The following is a 17,652-nucleotide window of genomic DNA, read 5'->3' as shown; positions in this document are numbered from 1 at the left end:
AAGAACTCATATTTCTTTAGTTACTTCTATTATTTGGTCTTTAATTTTGTGAATCCATTCGCAATGCCTATTTTTTGTCGCTTTGTACATATCTGCTTAAAGTAATTGTATCTAAATTTAGTCTCTGTTATTGTTCCTTAATTGTTTTTTATTTATAGCTTTAATTTTATGGTTAATACTTTATATTTGTTAAGTGAAATAATTTAATTGTTTAAATGATTTTGTAAAAATAATTCTGTAACATACTCGTAGCTTTAATTGTAATTAGCTTTTCTGTGTTAATACTTTATGTAAATAAATTTATATACATATATGAAACTGACATAAATAGTTTGACTTTCTATCAAATAGAGATTGTTAGTTGTATTATTTTGTACATATATACTTTTGTTTGTTATTATAATTGAAAAATGCCGTACTTTAACCAACAAACTATAAGTTGTATTAATCAATTAAAGTTTAATTGGTGCTTAATTGAATACTTATCCGTTTTGCATTATTACTTTTATATATAACGTAAGTAAAATGTGTTCTTTAATGGTTTATAAGGATTTGCTTCTTTTGGATTCTTAATAGAAAATGTTAATTTATTTGAAACAGATTTTAGTATACTTCATAAACTATCTTCAATCTTACTAAAGATTTTTTTTATTAATTTAATTTAACAAGAAATCATCATACACTTAAGATGGTCTAGAAGTTAGACCGATATATCTGTAATGTAAATATTTTTTATAAAAATGAATATATAATTATAAAATATTTAACACAAATTAATAAGTGTAATGTAAAAAAAAAATAATTTTTATAATTTTATATGCTAAATAAACAAAACTTAAAAAAAAAACTGAAAATGGTTTACTGAGACAGAACGAAATATTTGTTTTAAATAAATAAACTATTACTTTTGTTTGAAATTAAAAAAAAAAACTAATGTTTTGATTTATATTTTTATTATATTATTTAAAGTAATATAACACAAAATTGATTAAAAATCCAGCAACAAAAAGTGCTTTTAGTAAAATTTAAAAACAAATTTATTCTAAATATAAAAACAGTTTATGCAGCAAAATTTTATCAATTTATGATATGGTAAACTAGTTGTGTACGGAGTTCAAGGTAAAGTAGATTTGTATAGAAGTATTACCTTTTGATACTTCTTTTATTATTTTTATATTATTGACCTTCAATGTCACGAATTTTTTGAATTTTTTAAGTTTTCTTAATCTCTAGAGTGCTTAGCTCCGTGCTTAATATCAGATAGCGTTATTGTTTTGATCTGTGATGAATCTTTTATCTACTTCAGTTTGTTAAGTTCTCATGTTTACCAAGATTGTCAAATACTCTTATAAATCTCTATATCTTATTAATATCTTTATCGTTTCTTATCTTGAACCTTTAAATATCTATGTATTTCGTTAATACCATAAGGCATTTAGTGCTATCTTTGACTCTTTGCTTTGGCATATTTGTAAATTCCAAATATTTTGTTAAATAAATTTATAAATGTCTATATTTCATAAATGTCCCTACGCTTTCTAATTCTCAAACTTTATGAATATCTATATTGCATATGTACCATACCAGGTTTTGTAATTTCTATCCAATTTTTTTCTTTTTGGAAAAATTTGTACATTTAGTACAAAACTTTTTCCGGAAATTGCCAAATACCACACAGTCCTAAAGTGATGAGGGAGGAAAAGGGAAAAGAAGATATAAAAAGTTTACATTTTTTATTTTTGATGTAGAACTTGCCAGTAAAAAAAATTGATTTAAGTTATATTTTAAGATATTACCTTCTTTATTAAAACAACAAAGTGATGTCCCCTTTCAAAATATACCTCTCCCAACCTCAAACCATTGCATCTAAAGACAAACCTGCCTCATAAAAGCAATAAAGTGGTTTCCGGTGCATAATACGAGTATAGTTTTCTTAGCGTGTCCCTACAACAGTAACCGTCATACAACAGCAACTACCATACAACAGGTTATGCATCACAATGGGTCCTATTGAACCAATAGTTTTGCAAGACGAGCTGCCACTTGCGCCCTAAACTTGATTCAATATAGTAGATTCTCATTAATAAACGAAACTTGTACAAAAGTACAAATATTATAAATAAATAAAGGAATTCTAAATTTGCCAAACGTAAGGTAACAAAATTTTGTAAGTGGATTTTATTAAAAAATTATAAACACAGAGTAAATAATTTTTTATAAAGTTATAAAATAGTACTTCTTTTACAAAGTGTATTAATGTTAGGAGCAAACCTTTGTTGAATAATAAATACAATATTTGACATTCAAAATTTTCAAAAAAATAATTGATATGCAAAAAGTAAAAATGCAAGCACGTGTTGATAAAAAGCAAAAGTACTCCAAGTATCTTAATATTGAATATTATATATTCGTATCACTTACCAACTTACATTTATGTATATACAAACCTCTCAATGTTATAGCCAAATGTTGTACTCTATATGTGGTATGCAAAAAAAAATATGTATATAGTCCACCGAAATGGTATGACATATTTCACCTGTAATTAAAATGTAATCTGGGTATGGCAGTCGTCATAGTGGCTTGTAAGCAATGCACTATAAATGGGGCTTAAAAATTTCAGTTTCCAATGAAGAACCTACTGAAGATCTGGCTTATGAAGCAACAAAACAATTGGGACAAATGAATCATCGTTTAAATATCTTGGCATTAGAGGAGCAATCAAGACAAATCAATTTACCAAATGTTACAATAAATGATCTTGTTAGTAGAATACCTTGCACTTGTGATGAAGGCATCTGCAAATGTTGCGCAGGTAAGATTCAGATACTCTTACTGATTAATAAACAAGTATATATATAGGTATATATAAAATTTTTAAATATTTAAGGATTTCTGTCGGTTATTGGCATGAATAGCTGCACAGAAGTAGTTTATCGTCCTGAAGAATTTTCTTTCGAACTGCGCATGAAGGTCAATAATAATGTTTGGTTTAAACGTAAAGTTTCTGGACAGAATCCACCGCCATTCTGCTTCCGCCCTCCACGTTTCAATTTTGCACGTGCCTGTATACAATTCCATGATATTTGGTTTGTAGGTAGAAATATGCATGTTTGTATGTATATGTCTGGTTCATTTCAGGGTTATGAACTATTTGAAAGGTAATTAACATATCTAATCGTATGTTTATAACAATTTATTAATTTAATTAATCATTTCATTTCATTTCAGAAACTTCGATTGTTTATTATTCGGAGATAAAGGAGTCAAAATTGTTAAACCAGAGCAAGGTTATCCTGTACGTCCTCACGATGTGGACATTGATGATGGTGACGATGAAATTGAAGATTATGATGAAAATGTAGTGAGACGAAGAAGTTATAAAAATCGAAAATAATTTTAGTTTATTGACAATATATTAAAATTTTTGTTATACTTATTTAATTTATTCATTTAGCAGTATAAGATTTTTAAATATTTATGTTAAATATTTTTTTTATAACCATAATTAGATATAATTCATGAATAAATTGTCATATACGTTATCACACTTCCTTTTACTTCCTCTTTTTATCCGCAAAGAAGTACAAATGGAGCACTTTTTAAGCCAACAAATGGTACGTCACTTGTTGCCTAACACTGGAAACACATCCTTTTGTGTTCAAGTGTGATAATATTCAGTACAAACTGCAAAAACGACAACAAATAAGACGAAAAGGAGCAGACATAAAAAACCCTTAAGCTTTTGCAAAAAGGCTTAACCTTTCCATATATGAATGCACTGTGCGCACTCTAAGCATGAAAAATATGTTTGCCTAACGGTCGGGACGTTCTTTTTATTTAGCATCCTTAATAAATGCATAATTTACGCTGCAATTCACTTCATGATTTTCCTCTTATTTAAAATCTGTAAAAAAATTCATTTTTATGCCGTTGCACTCATGCTGTGCTCATCAAGCACTGAAGTACAAATTAAAAGGATGATGATGCATTGCGCAAGTATACGCTGCACTGAACCCAATGCAGTACCTAGACTGCATAACCCATGAACATGTAGGTTTTAATCCGTACGCAATTGCATCGCAAAGGAGTGTATATGTATGCAGGATATTCATGTCGTTGACTGTAATAAAGGACTATTAAGGATAAAAGCTTTTATGTGCTAAACCAAGCCACTTTTTGTACTTAGTAGATTGCACTTGTAAGGTAAAAAATTTCACACTTAAGGCTGAAATGCGAAGCATATTGCATAGCAATGAGTTCTAATAGGGGTTTACAAAGCATATGTAGTTCATTAAATGAAAATAAAAGGATCGGAACAGGATTCACAAATAAAGATAATTATTGGTTAAAGAAATGAATTGCATAATTAGCTAATAATTGAAAATTGGGGAATGAACCTGTTTTTATTAACAATTTAACTGAATTAAGGTGTTTCAAGTGATTTGCTATTATGTTAATAAATAAGTCCTTTAGTAAGTAAAAATAACTCAATTATATAACGTTAGCTTTTTTGTCGAATGTGACGCATCCAGTGACGACTGCTCTAAGGGGCGGAGGTGTGCGGTGAACACCAAAACATAATTTGCAAAATGTCAAATAACATAGGTATATAAATTTATTAAGTATCTTCACATCAAGAATTTTTATTATTTATTACATTTTCATATATATATTTATAAAGTTTTAGCAACAACAATTAAATATAATTGTCTATGAAAACTCAATCAATTTGCTTCTGTTAGCTGCTATATTTATTAGTTGTGCCATTGAGTAAAAATATTATTATTATTACAACATTATAGAAGGGCCGCACACCCTTCCAGATAGGGCACGTGTCGCCACTGGACGCATCTTATGACGAAAAGAAACTAGAATTGTTCGAACAGTAATAAAGAAACAACAATAAAAATTTTAATTAATGTATTCAAATTTCGCTGACTACACAACGCTATTTCGAGTATTCTTATTATCAGTGATCTTAAGAAAAATTCGAATTTTTTATTATAGTCCGTATATAATTTGTTGGACTACAAGTGACAGACTTAAATCTCGCCTAATCGTTCTCTTTCCACAAGTAGCCAAGTACAACTGAAATGTTTTTACCGTCTTACTTGATATTCCAGCTCCATACCTGAGAAATATATGTAACGTATTCAAAGACTTGTTTTAAAAACTCCTTGATTTTATAAACAATATAATTTTTAAAATAGTCTCGTGTAAACTCAAAACCAGCTTCAGGATATACAATCACACTTAGAATATAAAACATTTTATTTTTCTTAGATATTTATAGCGAATGAAGTAGAATAATGCCCACAAAAGAAAAAAAATCAAGCATATCAAAACTTTTTGAGTCGTTGTTGATGACTATTTCATCAACATCTAGAATATTGATTTCCATAGCAATATAGCATTTACAATAGTCTTATTGAACCCTAAAACTATCCATACCTTGTTTATTCAGACATTTTTTAATAGAAAATCGTTGATAACGGGTCCTTTCCGGTGTCATTGCGATTTTATTTACATTTAAAGAAGAACTACTAAGTCCTATCGCTATTTTTCTAGAAACTATTTTCCTATTGGAACTTCTTTAGTTCAAACACGTCAATCTTTTAATTCTCGAAGCTACTGATAATAAAGTTAGTATCATTGGGTTATGGTATAACACTCAACATGCAAGTAATTTATAAGCTGTGCTCAGATGTAAGAAAAAAATTGGTGTACTTATAATAAACTTATAATAAACTTAAAAAAATTATTACTAAATAGGTAGATGGATATAACGGATTTACAATAATTCATCCTGTTATATTTATGAAGACTTTATCGGACTTATAATATAAAGTGTCAACTGTCTCCTTTACTGGTTCTATAACAATATACGATTAATAAATTTAAATACATCCTGAAGTACACCCATTATGACTTTTTTATTCATATGGAAAGTCAAAAATCCTGTTTTTAATTTATTACTTAAACACAAATTTAATGTAATTACCATTGATAATGACCATCCATATAAAACTAGGAGACAAAGGATAAAAAAATCAAAATTACCTTTCAAAGAGAATAGAGTTGTTTATAAACACTAAACTGACCATTAAGCAAACAACAAAATGTATAACATAGTGCAGACAGAGAGGTGAAAATTCTTCACAAAAAAAAAAAGAAATTATGTACACCATATATTTTCCGCAGGGGTTGCTATCCGTTGACCAGTTGACCGCAAATTATTGTATCCGAACCCTTGTTACCGAAGCAACAGATAGAAATCACTTTTCGGTTAGTGATGCGATTTGCAATAATGCGTCTTGTTACATGGTCACTCGTGTCCGAGTATTATTAGCTCGTTACCCTTGGGGTCAATTCTTTTATATCCGGTTTATATGACAATTTACAACAACGGCGATGAACAGCAACAACTAAATCAATTTAGAATGGTCACTTCCGTGCGGAGTGCGGCATATTTTTTTCGCATCTGATTTTAGTGCTTAATAAAAGTAAATAAATATAATTGAAATTGAATAAGGGTCAAGCACCCTTCGGCGTGAATGGAGGGCATATTTTATGAACCAAAGGTGGACAGGCGTGAAAATAATCCAATTGACCAACAAATCCTTGTTATTGCCTTGTTGCTAAAAATGATTATGTTTATGATATTTATAACAATGTAAAGGTCAAAATAATGACAAAAAAAAATTACAAAAGATGAAAGCGATTCAGTTTTGGTAGAAATCAAGAAAAAATTTAATAAACGATGAGGGAAATTTTTTATTTACATTTTTATTGTACTTCACCTTTAAGTATTGTATTTGTAAGACTGTTTTCTTTTTTCAGAAAGTTGTTTCAGTTTTTAATTAAACACGTCTGCAAAAAGAAAAAAATTAATAGAAATTTATAAGTGAAACGAAATCTAAATACGAAACAACCCCCAAAAGTAATTAAAAACATCAAAAACATGTTATCTATTAAGAAATGCACAAAAAAGAAATGTCGCTAAGAAGTACAAAATGTTAATCAAAACAGAGACTGACAAAATTTTCTCCTTAGGGGTTCTTTCAAAGAAGTAAATGAATAAAAAATTTAAAACCAGACAACACTACAATTTTAAATATTTTACTGTAAAAATATTAATTCTTTTATTTTAACGAACATTCACTATAAGAACAATATCTATCCACAAAATATTTACAAACCATAATTTTGAAAATTCATTCCATCGTTATATGATCAATCCATTTCAATTTATTTAAATTACTACAATATCTTGACTGGATCTACTTTCTGAACTCCTTTGAGTGTTCAGATGACTAACTAGTAGAGATCCATCAAGTTACACTATAATCTTACAATATAAATGACTAGGATTTACCGTAAATATGCTATTTGATAAATCATAAGCTTTCAAAAAATAGATTTATAGATGTATTTAACCTCTAGATATAGATGTGTAACCTTTATCTTAAATTTATATGCAAATTTTACATATTGTTTTTATAGAAACATATCATTCAGTATGAGTTCTTACGACCCGTACACATGTATGGGTCAGTTTTCAAACTAGCATTTACTAAAATAATATGTGAATCACTCAGTTCAGTTTGTCATTTTTTATTTATGATAATTCTTAACCTTATTCTTCACAAATTTCAGACATTCTTACTAAGTCAACTAGGTATGCTAGGTATGTGTTATTTGCTCATATCTATAATGGAAAGTGTTTCTGAAAATTAATTTAAAGTCTCTTTCTCAGCATTAGAAAAGCATTGTTTTAAATCAAAAAAGTTAACAAGTTTCAAGATTGCCACCTAGTTTTTTATTCGAAAGAGTGAAATTATGAATTCATTTTTTTAATAAAATAGGTATACACTTATTTTGATTTTTAAAGTCAATTATGACAAAAGAAAATTGGGTTACGAGTTCAACCCTTGGTAGTTGCAGTTTTAAACAATTATTTACGAATAAATATAGGAAATTATTCCAAGACCACTGATGACGGGTTTTAGGCAATACTCGAAAGAACTACCTGGTCAGCCAAAATTTCAATTAATTAATAAAAAAGAAAGTTAATTGTTGTAATGCACTATATCTGTATTAAGTGTAATTTATTTTGGACTCATATATACAAACTTAGATTGTAGGTAATTTTTTTCTTAGCATTAAAAAATTATTATGATTAGATATCGTGAAATCTATTCAGAACATTTCGTATGGAAAGCACCCACCACATATAAGTAAAAGCACAAATATAAAATCACACGCATAATCTGCATAAATTTACTCACATACATACGCGCATATATATACATACATTAATTTTATCAAACATAGTAAACAATTACGCATATACACATTTCCCCTTCAACAAGGTAAGTACATAAAAAACACGCACTTTCTACACAATTTCGAGTACATTATGTACGCGCAAGGATACTGCGTAAAAATATTCGTGGGTTTATGTACGCAAGGCTAAAAAAGGGTTAAAATCTGTGCTTTTCCATAAGAAACAGAATGCGTGCCCACACCCTAATAGCACCGCATGTATAGCAGCGAGCAGTGTTGCCAGACTACTGTGTTTTATGAGTATGTGTTTATATTTCGGGATATACAATGCGTAAAGGCTTAATGTAATGTCCTGTCGTGATAACATTAAGGTTTCTCAAAGTTTTATGTATTGTGTGTTAAGTTTGAATTGCCACTGTGGCGTTGGAAGCTTCCACCAAACAAACATGAAAAATGGCAAAATAAAGATACAAACGCCATTATAGCTAACAAGGAATAATAAGGAATAATATAATAAGGATACGCATTGCTTATAATAAGGCTTCGACGGTGCGGTAGTGGGAGGCATAAGGATCACATTTACGCCGTCATAATGCAGTATTCATTTATCTCATTTTTATGTGTCAATTTCTGCGTTGGCATTTGTTTGTGAGTTGTCTAAAAATTTGATGCCTCATGGCGGCCATATTAGATGGCATTAAGCCTTTTTCTTCTTGCTTAAATTACAATGCTGGTAGGGCTCTTTCTTTTCGTCCTCGTTGCTGTTTTTGTTGTTCTTATTGTAGTTGCTTTTATGTTTTCTTTGACTTTACTTATAATTTTGACAACTTCTTGGAAGAGGAAAAAATCGGAATTTTTAAGTTGAATTCATAAAGTTTTTGATATCGCATGAAATTTGAATGGAAGGAACATAACAAAATGTCTGAATTTGCTGTTCCTCCCTGGAGAGCTTTAATAAAAATTATGATTGTAATGAAAATTAATGAATCATATTTTTTGAAGAAATAAATTTTTGAATTTTTAAATCCTTTTCTTTAATATAGGGAAATAAAAATTTTTTATTGAATGCAAAGTATTGAAATTATGCATGTATGAGTTGTTATTGTTTAAAGACTGTAACAGCTTCTTAAGAAAAGGAGGAGCTAGTCATCTAGATGATATATGATTTTGAATTATAAATAAAAATTGGTTTTATGATATATTTGAATATTCGTTTATATAGTACTGACAACATTATAAGACTTATATAAACTGGTAATATTATATAATAAATAACATTTATATGTAATATTTATTACATATAATATATATAAAAACTTAATATGTTACTAATTCGGTATAAAATTTAAATAAATAAGTTACAACAATTATTCCGATTCACAAAAAGATCAGTTATAAATCAATTCAATTCTTAGTGTTCTTGATTTCAAAAGTTTATCATATTTAAATATATTATTTCATATAGTATTTGTTTTTCGGTCAATTTATGCAGCAATTTATGGCGCTGATAGACGCAAGATAACATGACTGAAGAATTTCCATCAATGGTTCAATAAAAGTACATGATCACTTTTTCGGGAGGCTGTAGATAAAGGCAAAGTCACAATCATGTTAGCCAACGTTCGAAGCGCACAAAACACTAAGAAGAAGAAGAGGAAGTATTTGTTTATGGGACCCTTCAGCCTTACGATGACAAAGTAATTGTCAAAAGTGAGACATATTTTAGACCAAAGATGAATCATTCTGGAGGAGAGATATCGAAATATGAGAAAAACGCTAGAATTATTGTACGTATATTATTCTTAACTGGGACTACGTCAAGGAACAAAACAAATTTTTTCAAAAAATTGTTGATATATTTATTATCCTGCAAATTATCAACCTATGTGTTAGTATCCATATGTTATTTATTATGCAATACAACCCAATTTATTAAACGAAACAGTGAAAGAAATTTGGTTTGGGTACAGTGGCGTAACTACATTTTTTAGGCCCATAAGCGAATTCTAACTAAGAAGCTCCTACTAATATCTTTACACTTTATATCTATACCTATATCTTTATACCCTTTACACGAAAAAGTGTAAAACAGGTATATTAGGCTTGTCAAGATTTTGGTATCGTCTGTTTCAGTATCTGAACAATGTGTCAATTTATTCTGTGTATCACAATTAGCAAAGGCATCATTTAAATCGTTTACTCTTTCAGTTTTGTTTTCATTTATTTTAAGAAAATTGTCGTTTTGATAATTTCTTTAACGTTAATAATGAATGCATAAATTTATAATGGGGCCCCTAAGTTCGGGGGCCCGAAAGCGTTGCTTCCAGTCGCTTCCCTGTAGTTACGCCGCTGTTTGGGTATGCCAAACTACAAACTAAAAATTATGTACAAAATTTGCAATTAATTTGTATTTTAAATTAATTAACATTAAATTCAATGCAATTAACTAAAGTGTCGGTGAAAATTATATTACAATAGAACCCGCAATGGCTTGTATATGTTTGACATACGTTAAATTGGTTATTTACAATTTTACCCTCACCAAATAAATAAAAATAAAAACAGTGCTAATAAGATATTTTTTATAGAATAAAGTTCAAAAGGTCTTAAAAGTAAAGATCATTTTCATACAAACTATTTGAACACTTTTTAATTTTATTTTGCCTTTTTCAATATTTCATCTATGAATAAATTTTCTGTGCTTTCATTAATGTAGTTTAATTTTATCATTTCAACATAGTCCACTAATTTAAACTGGGAACGTTAAAGACTCACAGGTATTGTGCTTTACAATCTCAATGAAACAATTTTGACTCACTATAAACTACAAAACTACGGAGTCATTATAAATTGTTGTTCTTACATATCAAACTATCAGAATTATCTATTATAATTGTACTAAATAAAATTATTACATAGAAAGCAGAAATAGCCTGCTAAATCTAGATTATCAAACGATTTCTGTCGAAATATAAATACAAATAATGAAATATGTGTTCTCTTCTCGCTACTGTCAAGAGTTTATAGTGACACACCTCTGTATATCTTAATTCCCCGCTAAAGAATATATATCTTAAACACAAAAAAGAAAAATATATCGATAATGATAAATAGTTTCGCAGTCAAGTTGGAATATATTCCATAGCATGTTAAATCATACTTTCAGATTTTTAATAAATTCTGCTTAAATTAAAATCCATTTCGGAAACCTAAATGTTGAGTAAGGGACTTAATTTCATAATATTAACAAGTAGTGATATAAGCAAATAGAACTAAAACGCTACCAATTAAATAAGAAATCTGTGGTTTATATGGTAAGAAGATATATAATATTGAAATTTTTAAGAAACTATTCTATACACATTTTACTCTACACATATTCATATATATTATCCAATTTAAAAAGTTCACTGTAGAATATACTCTTGAATCTAAACATAAGTATATTAAAAATATTTAAAAAAATTATTTCAGCCCTTAAACCTATGAATTAACAAAACATTTTTTTTATTTTATAAATAATTTTTTCTCTTTTTATTGTATTTTGGCAATATGCAAATTAGTTTTTAACACTTTTTTAACAACAAACAACATTTTTAATGTTGAAAAAATTCTTAAATTGTATGATTTATCACGTTTAAGCATTTACGCTGAAAATTTGCATAAAAAGAATATTTTTGGTTAATTTATAATTTTTACCAAATTGTCAGCACTTCAGTAAATAATACTTCAAAAAAAAATAATAAACAATACACAATAAATTGTTTTAGATAAATATATCTTTTTTAGAAAAGATAGTATATTTTTCTTTGGATATTGTGTTAATTCATAATAATGTAGAGTTTTTGTAAATAGACATAGATGATTTTGAATCATAAATTTCAAATACTTCTTACAGAGGATTTAATCATTAATAAAAACTTTCGTTTTATTGAATAATTATCAATATTTTTAAGCCGGAATACATAAGAAACAAGAGCAGAGTTTCTGTTCCTATTTAGCCACTACCATTGTATTGAATACAGTAATTAAATAACATATTTATTATTGAAAAAGAAGGGGATAGTGCACTGCGACCTAAGAGATCTATTGTGCCCCTTAGTCGGATTAGAGTGTTTCTCCAAGTCCGATTTCTTTAATGAAAGACAGTAAAGAGCCTACCTTTCCTAGTCTTGGATCCTTATGGGCTATGAAATACGCTCCTAGGTGTTTCCATGCTTGCGCATCAGTGCCGGCCACTCCCCAAGCACATGGTATGCAGTTTCTCTCTCTTCTATACGGTATATGCAGTCTGAGTTGGATTGAATTCCTAACTTCAATAGGTGATTATTCAATCTACAGTGACCGGTCAATAATAATAATCGCAGTAATTTTTAGTAAATAATAAATAATGTATAATAAAATCATTTAAACACTCATTGCGCGATATAGTTAGCATATATTTATCGTTGCAAAATTTTATAACATCCAACATGTTATTTTTGTTTGTAAATGCTATTAATTTATATTTACGAAATAGTTAAGAAATTTGTTTTTAAAAAAAAATTTATTAAGAGGTTTTCGAAAAGTAGAGAACTACAACAACAAAACATCTTTTAATATTATTTCAATTAATTGAATTATTGGTGATCTTGGAAAACATCATCAGTGATCTTGGAAATAATTCCTGCATTTAATTATACGTAAATAAAATTTTTAGGCTTCAAATATCCAGAATTGAACTCCTGCCCTGTCAAATTTGAAGCTCAGAGTCAGCGCTCTTTAACCAACTGACTTTTATTTACTTTTATGTTCGCACATTTTCTGGACTTTTGTTAATTTGCTGTGAAAGTTTTTTTTATTAACAAATTCATTTATTTATTTCTTTCATTTATTTCTTATTTATATTTAGTGTTACGCATATTATATATGCTCATAATTTGGTATCCATAACATTTTTATATTTTAGCAAATAATTTGAAGTAGATAAATACCGCAGATAAATAAACATACTCTAAGGTAAACAGACAATCATGACTTAATCGATTATTCTTTCAAGAAAATTGAGAATGCGCAGCTGCCATAATTTTTAGGCACGTTGTTCTTTGTTTTACAAATATCTTGAAAAACTCGTATAACTTATATCATAATAAGAAGTAATATGAAAATATACTTGACTTATATATTCTTCGATATCTACTCTGCATTATCAATATTTTAGCTAAAGCAATAGCCCAGACGCAATTTTGGACTCTGGAAGTGTAGTCTAAAGTCAGCAAAGTTGTCAAAAACAAGCTATCACTAATCTGCGCATTACGAGTATCAGATACCATGTAGTGGTTCGTGCATTCATCATAAACTGACCAAAATCTACATTAAAATACCTGTAGTCGAAACTGACTACATTAACATATATATACACATTGTATACACATTGTATTTTCTTCGAATATATGGATTAGTCTATAGTCTATATATTAGTCTATATATGGAATAGTCTCTTCAGGTATTGTCTTTATTTGACATCATGCAATATGCGCTTGCGATTGAAGAAAACTTATAGTTTTCTGGACGTTAAACACTACCAAAATGATTTACCAAAACTTTGACGCACTGTCACTTCTGACTCAATAACTTAACCTCTATTCGTCTAAATACTGTAAAATTTAGAGTGAATCTTTGAACTATGTTAACTACATGTAGTTGCCAACAGATAATCGAATTCTTGAATAAATTCATGTACTAAAATATTTCAAAAAATTTTTTGAAGAGTTTTTGAAAAGTAATGTACTATAATTTTTTTATAATAATCTTTTTAGAAAAATAGGCATACTTCTGTAAGTGAAGATTCGAAAAACCGTAAACAATAAAATTGGCTTTAGGCAATAGAAACTGACATTGTTTTTTTAAAAATAAGGCAATAACTCTTGATTTAACGGCACTTTTCTAAAGTTACTGTTTGTTCCTAATAATGGATATTACATGTTTATTCACAAAAATCGGAAACGGAAATCAGCTACTCTTAACTTGAATCCAGTAAAAGCCCCATAAACAGTTCGAGTAGGCAGCATAAAATTGCACATATCGAGGGTTCAGTTTTGATTTATAAGCACTTGACACAAATTTATGATGCGAAGAAATATGGCTCATATTACAAACACAAAAAAAATATAACAGCAAATATTGGAATTATAAGACTTTTCAATTTAAAGAAAATTGGAGAATATTTATAACCAAATGGCGTTTAGCACAATAAATTATTTACTGTCGAGCGAACACCCTCCGACCGATGCTATCTTATCTATGCTAAACTTATTTTCTACATGTGATCTGATGCAACCATATAAGTTTTTATTTTGAGGGTGAAAGTGCGCTCAAAACATGGCAGCATCCACAACAAAATTAGATTTAAAATAAAAATAATGCTGACTATTGAAGGGTTGTGTGTACTATATGCTTATGCTATATGCACACTCATGCCATCTATAAACGGATTTACACGCACTTAGTTACATATACGTTGTATATGGTATATAAACACCCACAGTAAATGAAAAAGCACAAGGAGGGTTAATTTTACTATCTTGTGTCGTTACTATGAAAAAAGTTATTCCCGCAGCTACTCAATAGGTTGTGTAATATAGTGCGTAACGGCGCCATTTTTACAACTAAACCAGTACATTCAGTGGCAATTTTTGAAATTTTATTTATTTTAATTTTTATCTTACTTTTAAATTGTTTCTTATAAAACAACCACGAAAAGGCACTTCAACCAGAAGTTAAAACATTTTCCACAAATACAATCGTTTCGATCTAAAATATTTTATTTTAACCTCTTCACAATATAAAATTTTACAATTTAAGCCTCCATAAAGTTCTCCCCTTTTAAGTACCGAAACAACATGCATAACCTTTATGTGTAGATACATCCTTAACTCTCGAGAAATTTGTGTAGAAATTGACGATTTTACATTTCTTCTACCATATTGAGGGCTTCCGTATTTATTGCATGTACCTTTCATTGTTGTCTGAAAAATGGATTTTAGTATAGCGTTTCCTATTAAAATTTATACGCACATTTTAAAAATTAACGACCTTTGACTGATTCGCCATCTTTGAGCAAGGAATTATTGCCAGCAATTTGTTTGAGATCACTTTTACTCACAGCATCGCATCCTTCAAGTTGAAAACATAACAGACATTTGGGTGGATTTAATTTGGAATGAGAAAAATTAAAATGTTTCTAAAAGCGCTATTAAATTCATATTAAAAAACAACAGTTAATTTTTAGTACTGTTAAAAATTATTTTTGTTTTTTTTTATTTTTTCCTTGTGAATAATATGAATAATTAATAAACATTTTTTTCTATAAATGATGTGACTAAATTTTTTCTTTGGACTGAAGTTTTATATACTATTATATATATATAATATATAAACATATTTTTTATTTACAATATTTTTATAGAGTTCTTAGTTACGATCCTCATTTTTCTGCAATTGATTTGGATGGCTTGAACTTATGGCCTAATAGCACTCTAAATTATTCAGACTTCCTTTTATTAATTTGTGGATGTCGCAAACAGTACTTGCCCTATAACATATCCTGAAATAACGAGATCGCTATGTTTGTAGGCAAACCAAATTGGTTTTACCTAATAACAATAGAACGGGTACAGATTTTTCTTATGATTTCGTATTGCAAAAACTTTAAACTACTAATTGGTGCAATCGTGGTGATACCACTTCTTCTTGACATAGTAGCCAATAGCTTATACTCACTTAATTTGGAAAATGCCGACAGAATGGAATATTTTCTACAAATTTCAAGACTTACCCTTGACCCTCTTTGGATTCCGGAATTATAACTTAATTTTCAATTCACATCATCCGCCAAACGTTCCTCGGTTTCTCACACGAATTTTATAGTAAAATATCGGAATGAGACTCACAGTAAAATATATAATAATCACTGTACCTTTTAAGAAATCATTTCAAAAAGATTGCTTAAGTGGCTTAAAATGCCACATGATGAGTTTTTATGCTTTTTATGCCTACGAAAAAGCAGTATGATCATATCTACATTGGCAACACGTGAGACAGGTTTTAACTGATAGAATCTTTATTATTACTGCAGTTTATAGCTAATTTATACAAATATAAAATCATTCAGGTAAAATCTGAATGATGCGCTTTAACCAAGTTTATGTTTTATAAAACTGACAATATATTTATTTATATAGATAAATATAGGTATATTTATAAAGATAAATAGATTGTAAATAAAAAAATAAAAAAAATTTAAAATACATGGTTTCTCTATTATAATAACATACATGTTTGCTCTCCAACTAAGAGAATATGACACTTATTGGCAGCTTTATAGTTACTTTTTCCTCGATGTACTCTGCACAAGAATAAAGAAAAGGTTTGAAGATTTTTTCCTCCTCTCTATTATCACTATCATTTGATCTTATGCACATTTCGGAATTTTATTATCTTATGAGACAGTGTCTGGTAATAACTTCAGTCCGTATTACAATTTATTCATTTTGAATTAGAATATCTGGTATTTATGTTTAGTTAAACATTCTGAAAACATTTTAGATGAATTCAGCTAATATTTAGTTTCATTCCATCGCCTGGAAAGTTCTTCATTTTTAAGTCATACATTAGCAAATTACTTTCGTATGTGAATATATTATCGATTCACTATAAAATTTATTAATTAAATATATATATATATTAAGTGCAACTATTAGGAAGAAATTCACGAAAAGTTTTATACAAGCGAACATAGAAGTCAAGTACGACTTTGGGTTAGTTGGCTTATGAACGCTGACTCTGAACTTCAAATTTGACAGGATACCAGTTTAATTCCTGGTACTCGCATTCTTAAAAAATTATTTACGGATAATTAAATATAAGCAATAATTTCAAGACCACTAATGATGGGTATTTGGCAATAATCAAATCAGCTAAAAATTCAATTAATTGAAATAATATTTAAAGGATTTTAGTTATTGTAGTTCACTTTTTTTCGAAACCAAATAGTTTTATGCAAATCAAACTCTTTTCAGTATTGTCAAATATCATTGATTAGTCATAAAAGTATTCCAGTCGATTGAACAAACTACTACTACCAGAATGTAGCTTCATTAAATTTTAGCAGATTAGTAATTAAGTACCTTATAAATATCTTTTATGTATTTTTATCATTCATTTAAATGATTCATAAACAACAATAACAGAAGCATTGTTTTAAATATTAATAATCCTTATATGAAATCAAACTATTTGTAGTTTTGAAACCTATTGTACTTACCACTGTTATTTCTAATTTAAGTACAATTGTGATTTCTTTAAAAATACATCACGTCTACC

General features: G+C 28.4%; 1 protein-coding gene across 1 annotated transcript in view; it reads left to right on the top strand.

Moving 5' to 3' along the window:
• LOC119674511 overlaps nucleotides 1-3,397 on the top strand; it is a 284,554-nt gene extending 281,157 nt beyond the window's left edge. The window contains exons 3-5 of the mRNA XM_038085653.1: nucleotides 2,624-2,815; nucleotides 2,891-3,161; nucleotides 3,232-3,397. Of these exons, the coding sequence (XP_037941581.1) occupies nucleotides 2,683-2,815; nucleotides 2,891-3,161; nucleotides 3,232-3,397 (570 nt within the window). The 5' untranslated portion in view covers nucleotides 2,624-2,682. The remainder of the gene's footprint in view (nucleotides 1-2,623; nucleotides 2,816-2,890; nucleotides 3,162-3,231) is intronic.
• Nucleotides 3,398-17,652: the final 14,255 nt, after the last annotated feature.

Source organism: Teleopsis dalmanni, chromosome 2 (genome assembly GCF_002237135.1).
Source record: "Teleopsis dalmanni isolate 2A chromosome 2, ASM223713v2, whole genome shotgun sequence".
In the NCBI taxonomy this organism is placed as follows: Eukaryota; Metazoa; Arthropoda; class Insecta; order Diptera; family Diopsidae; genus Teleopsis; species Teleopsis dalmanni.
This window is presented reverse-complemented; position numbering and strand designations above follow the sequence as displayed.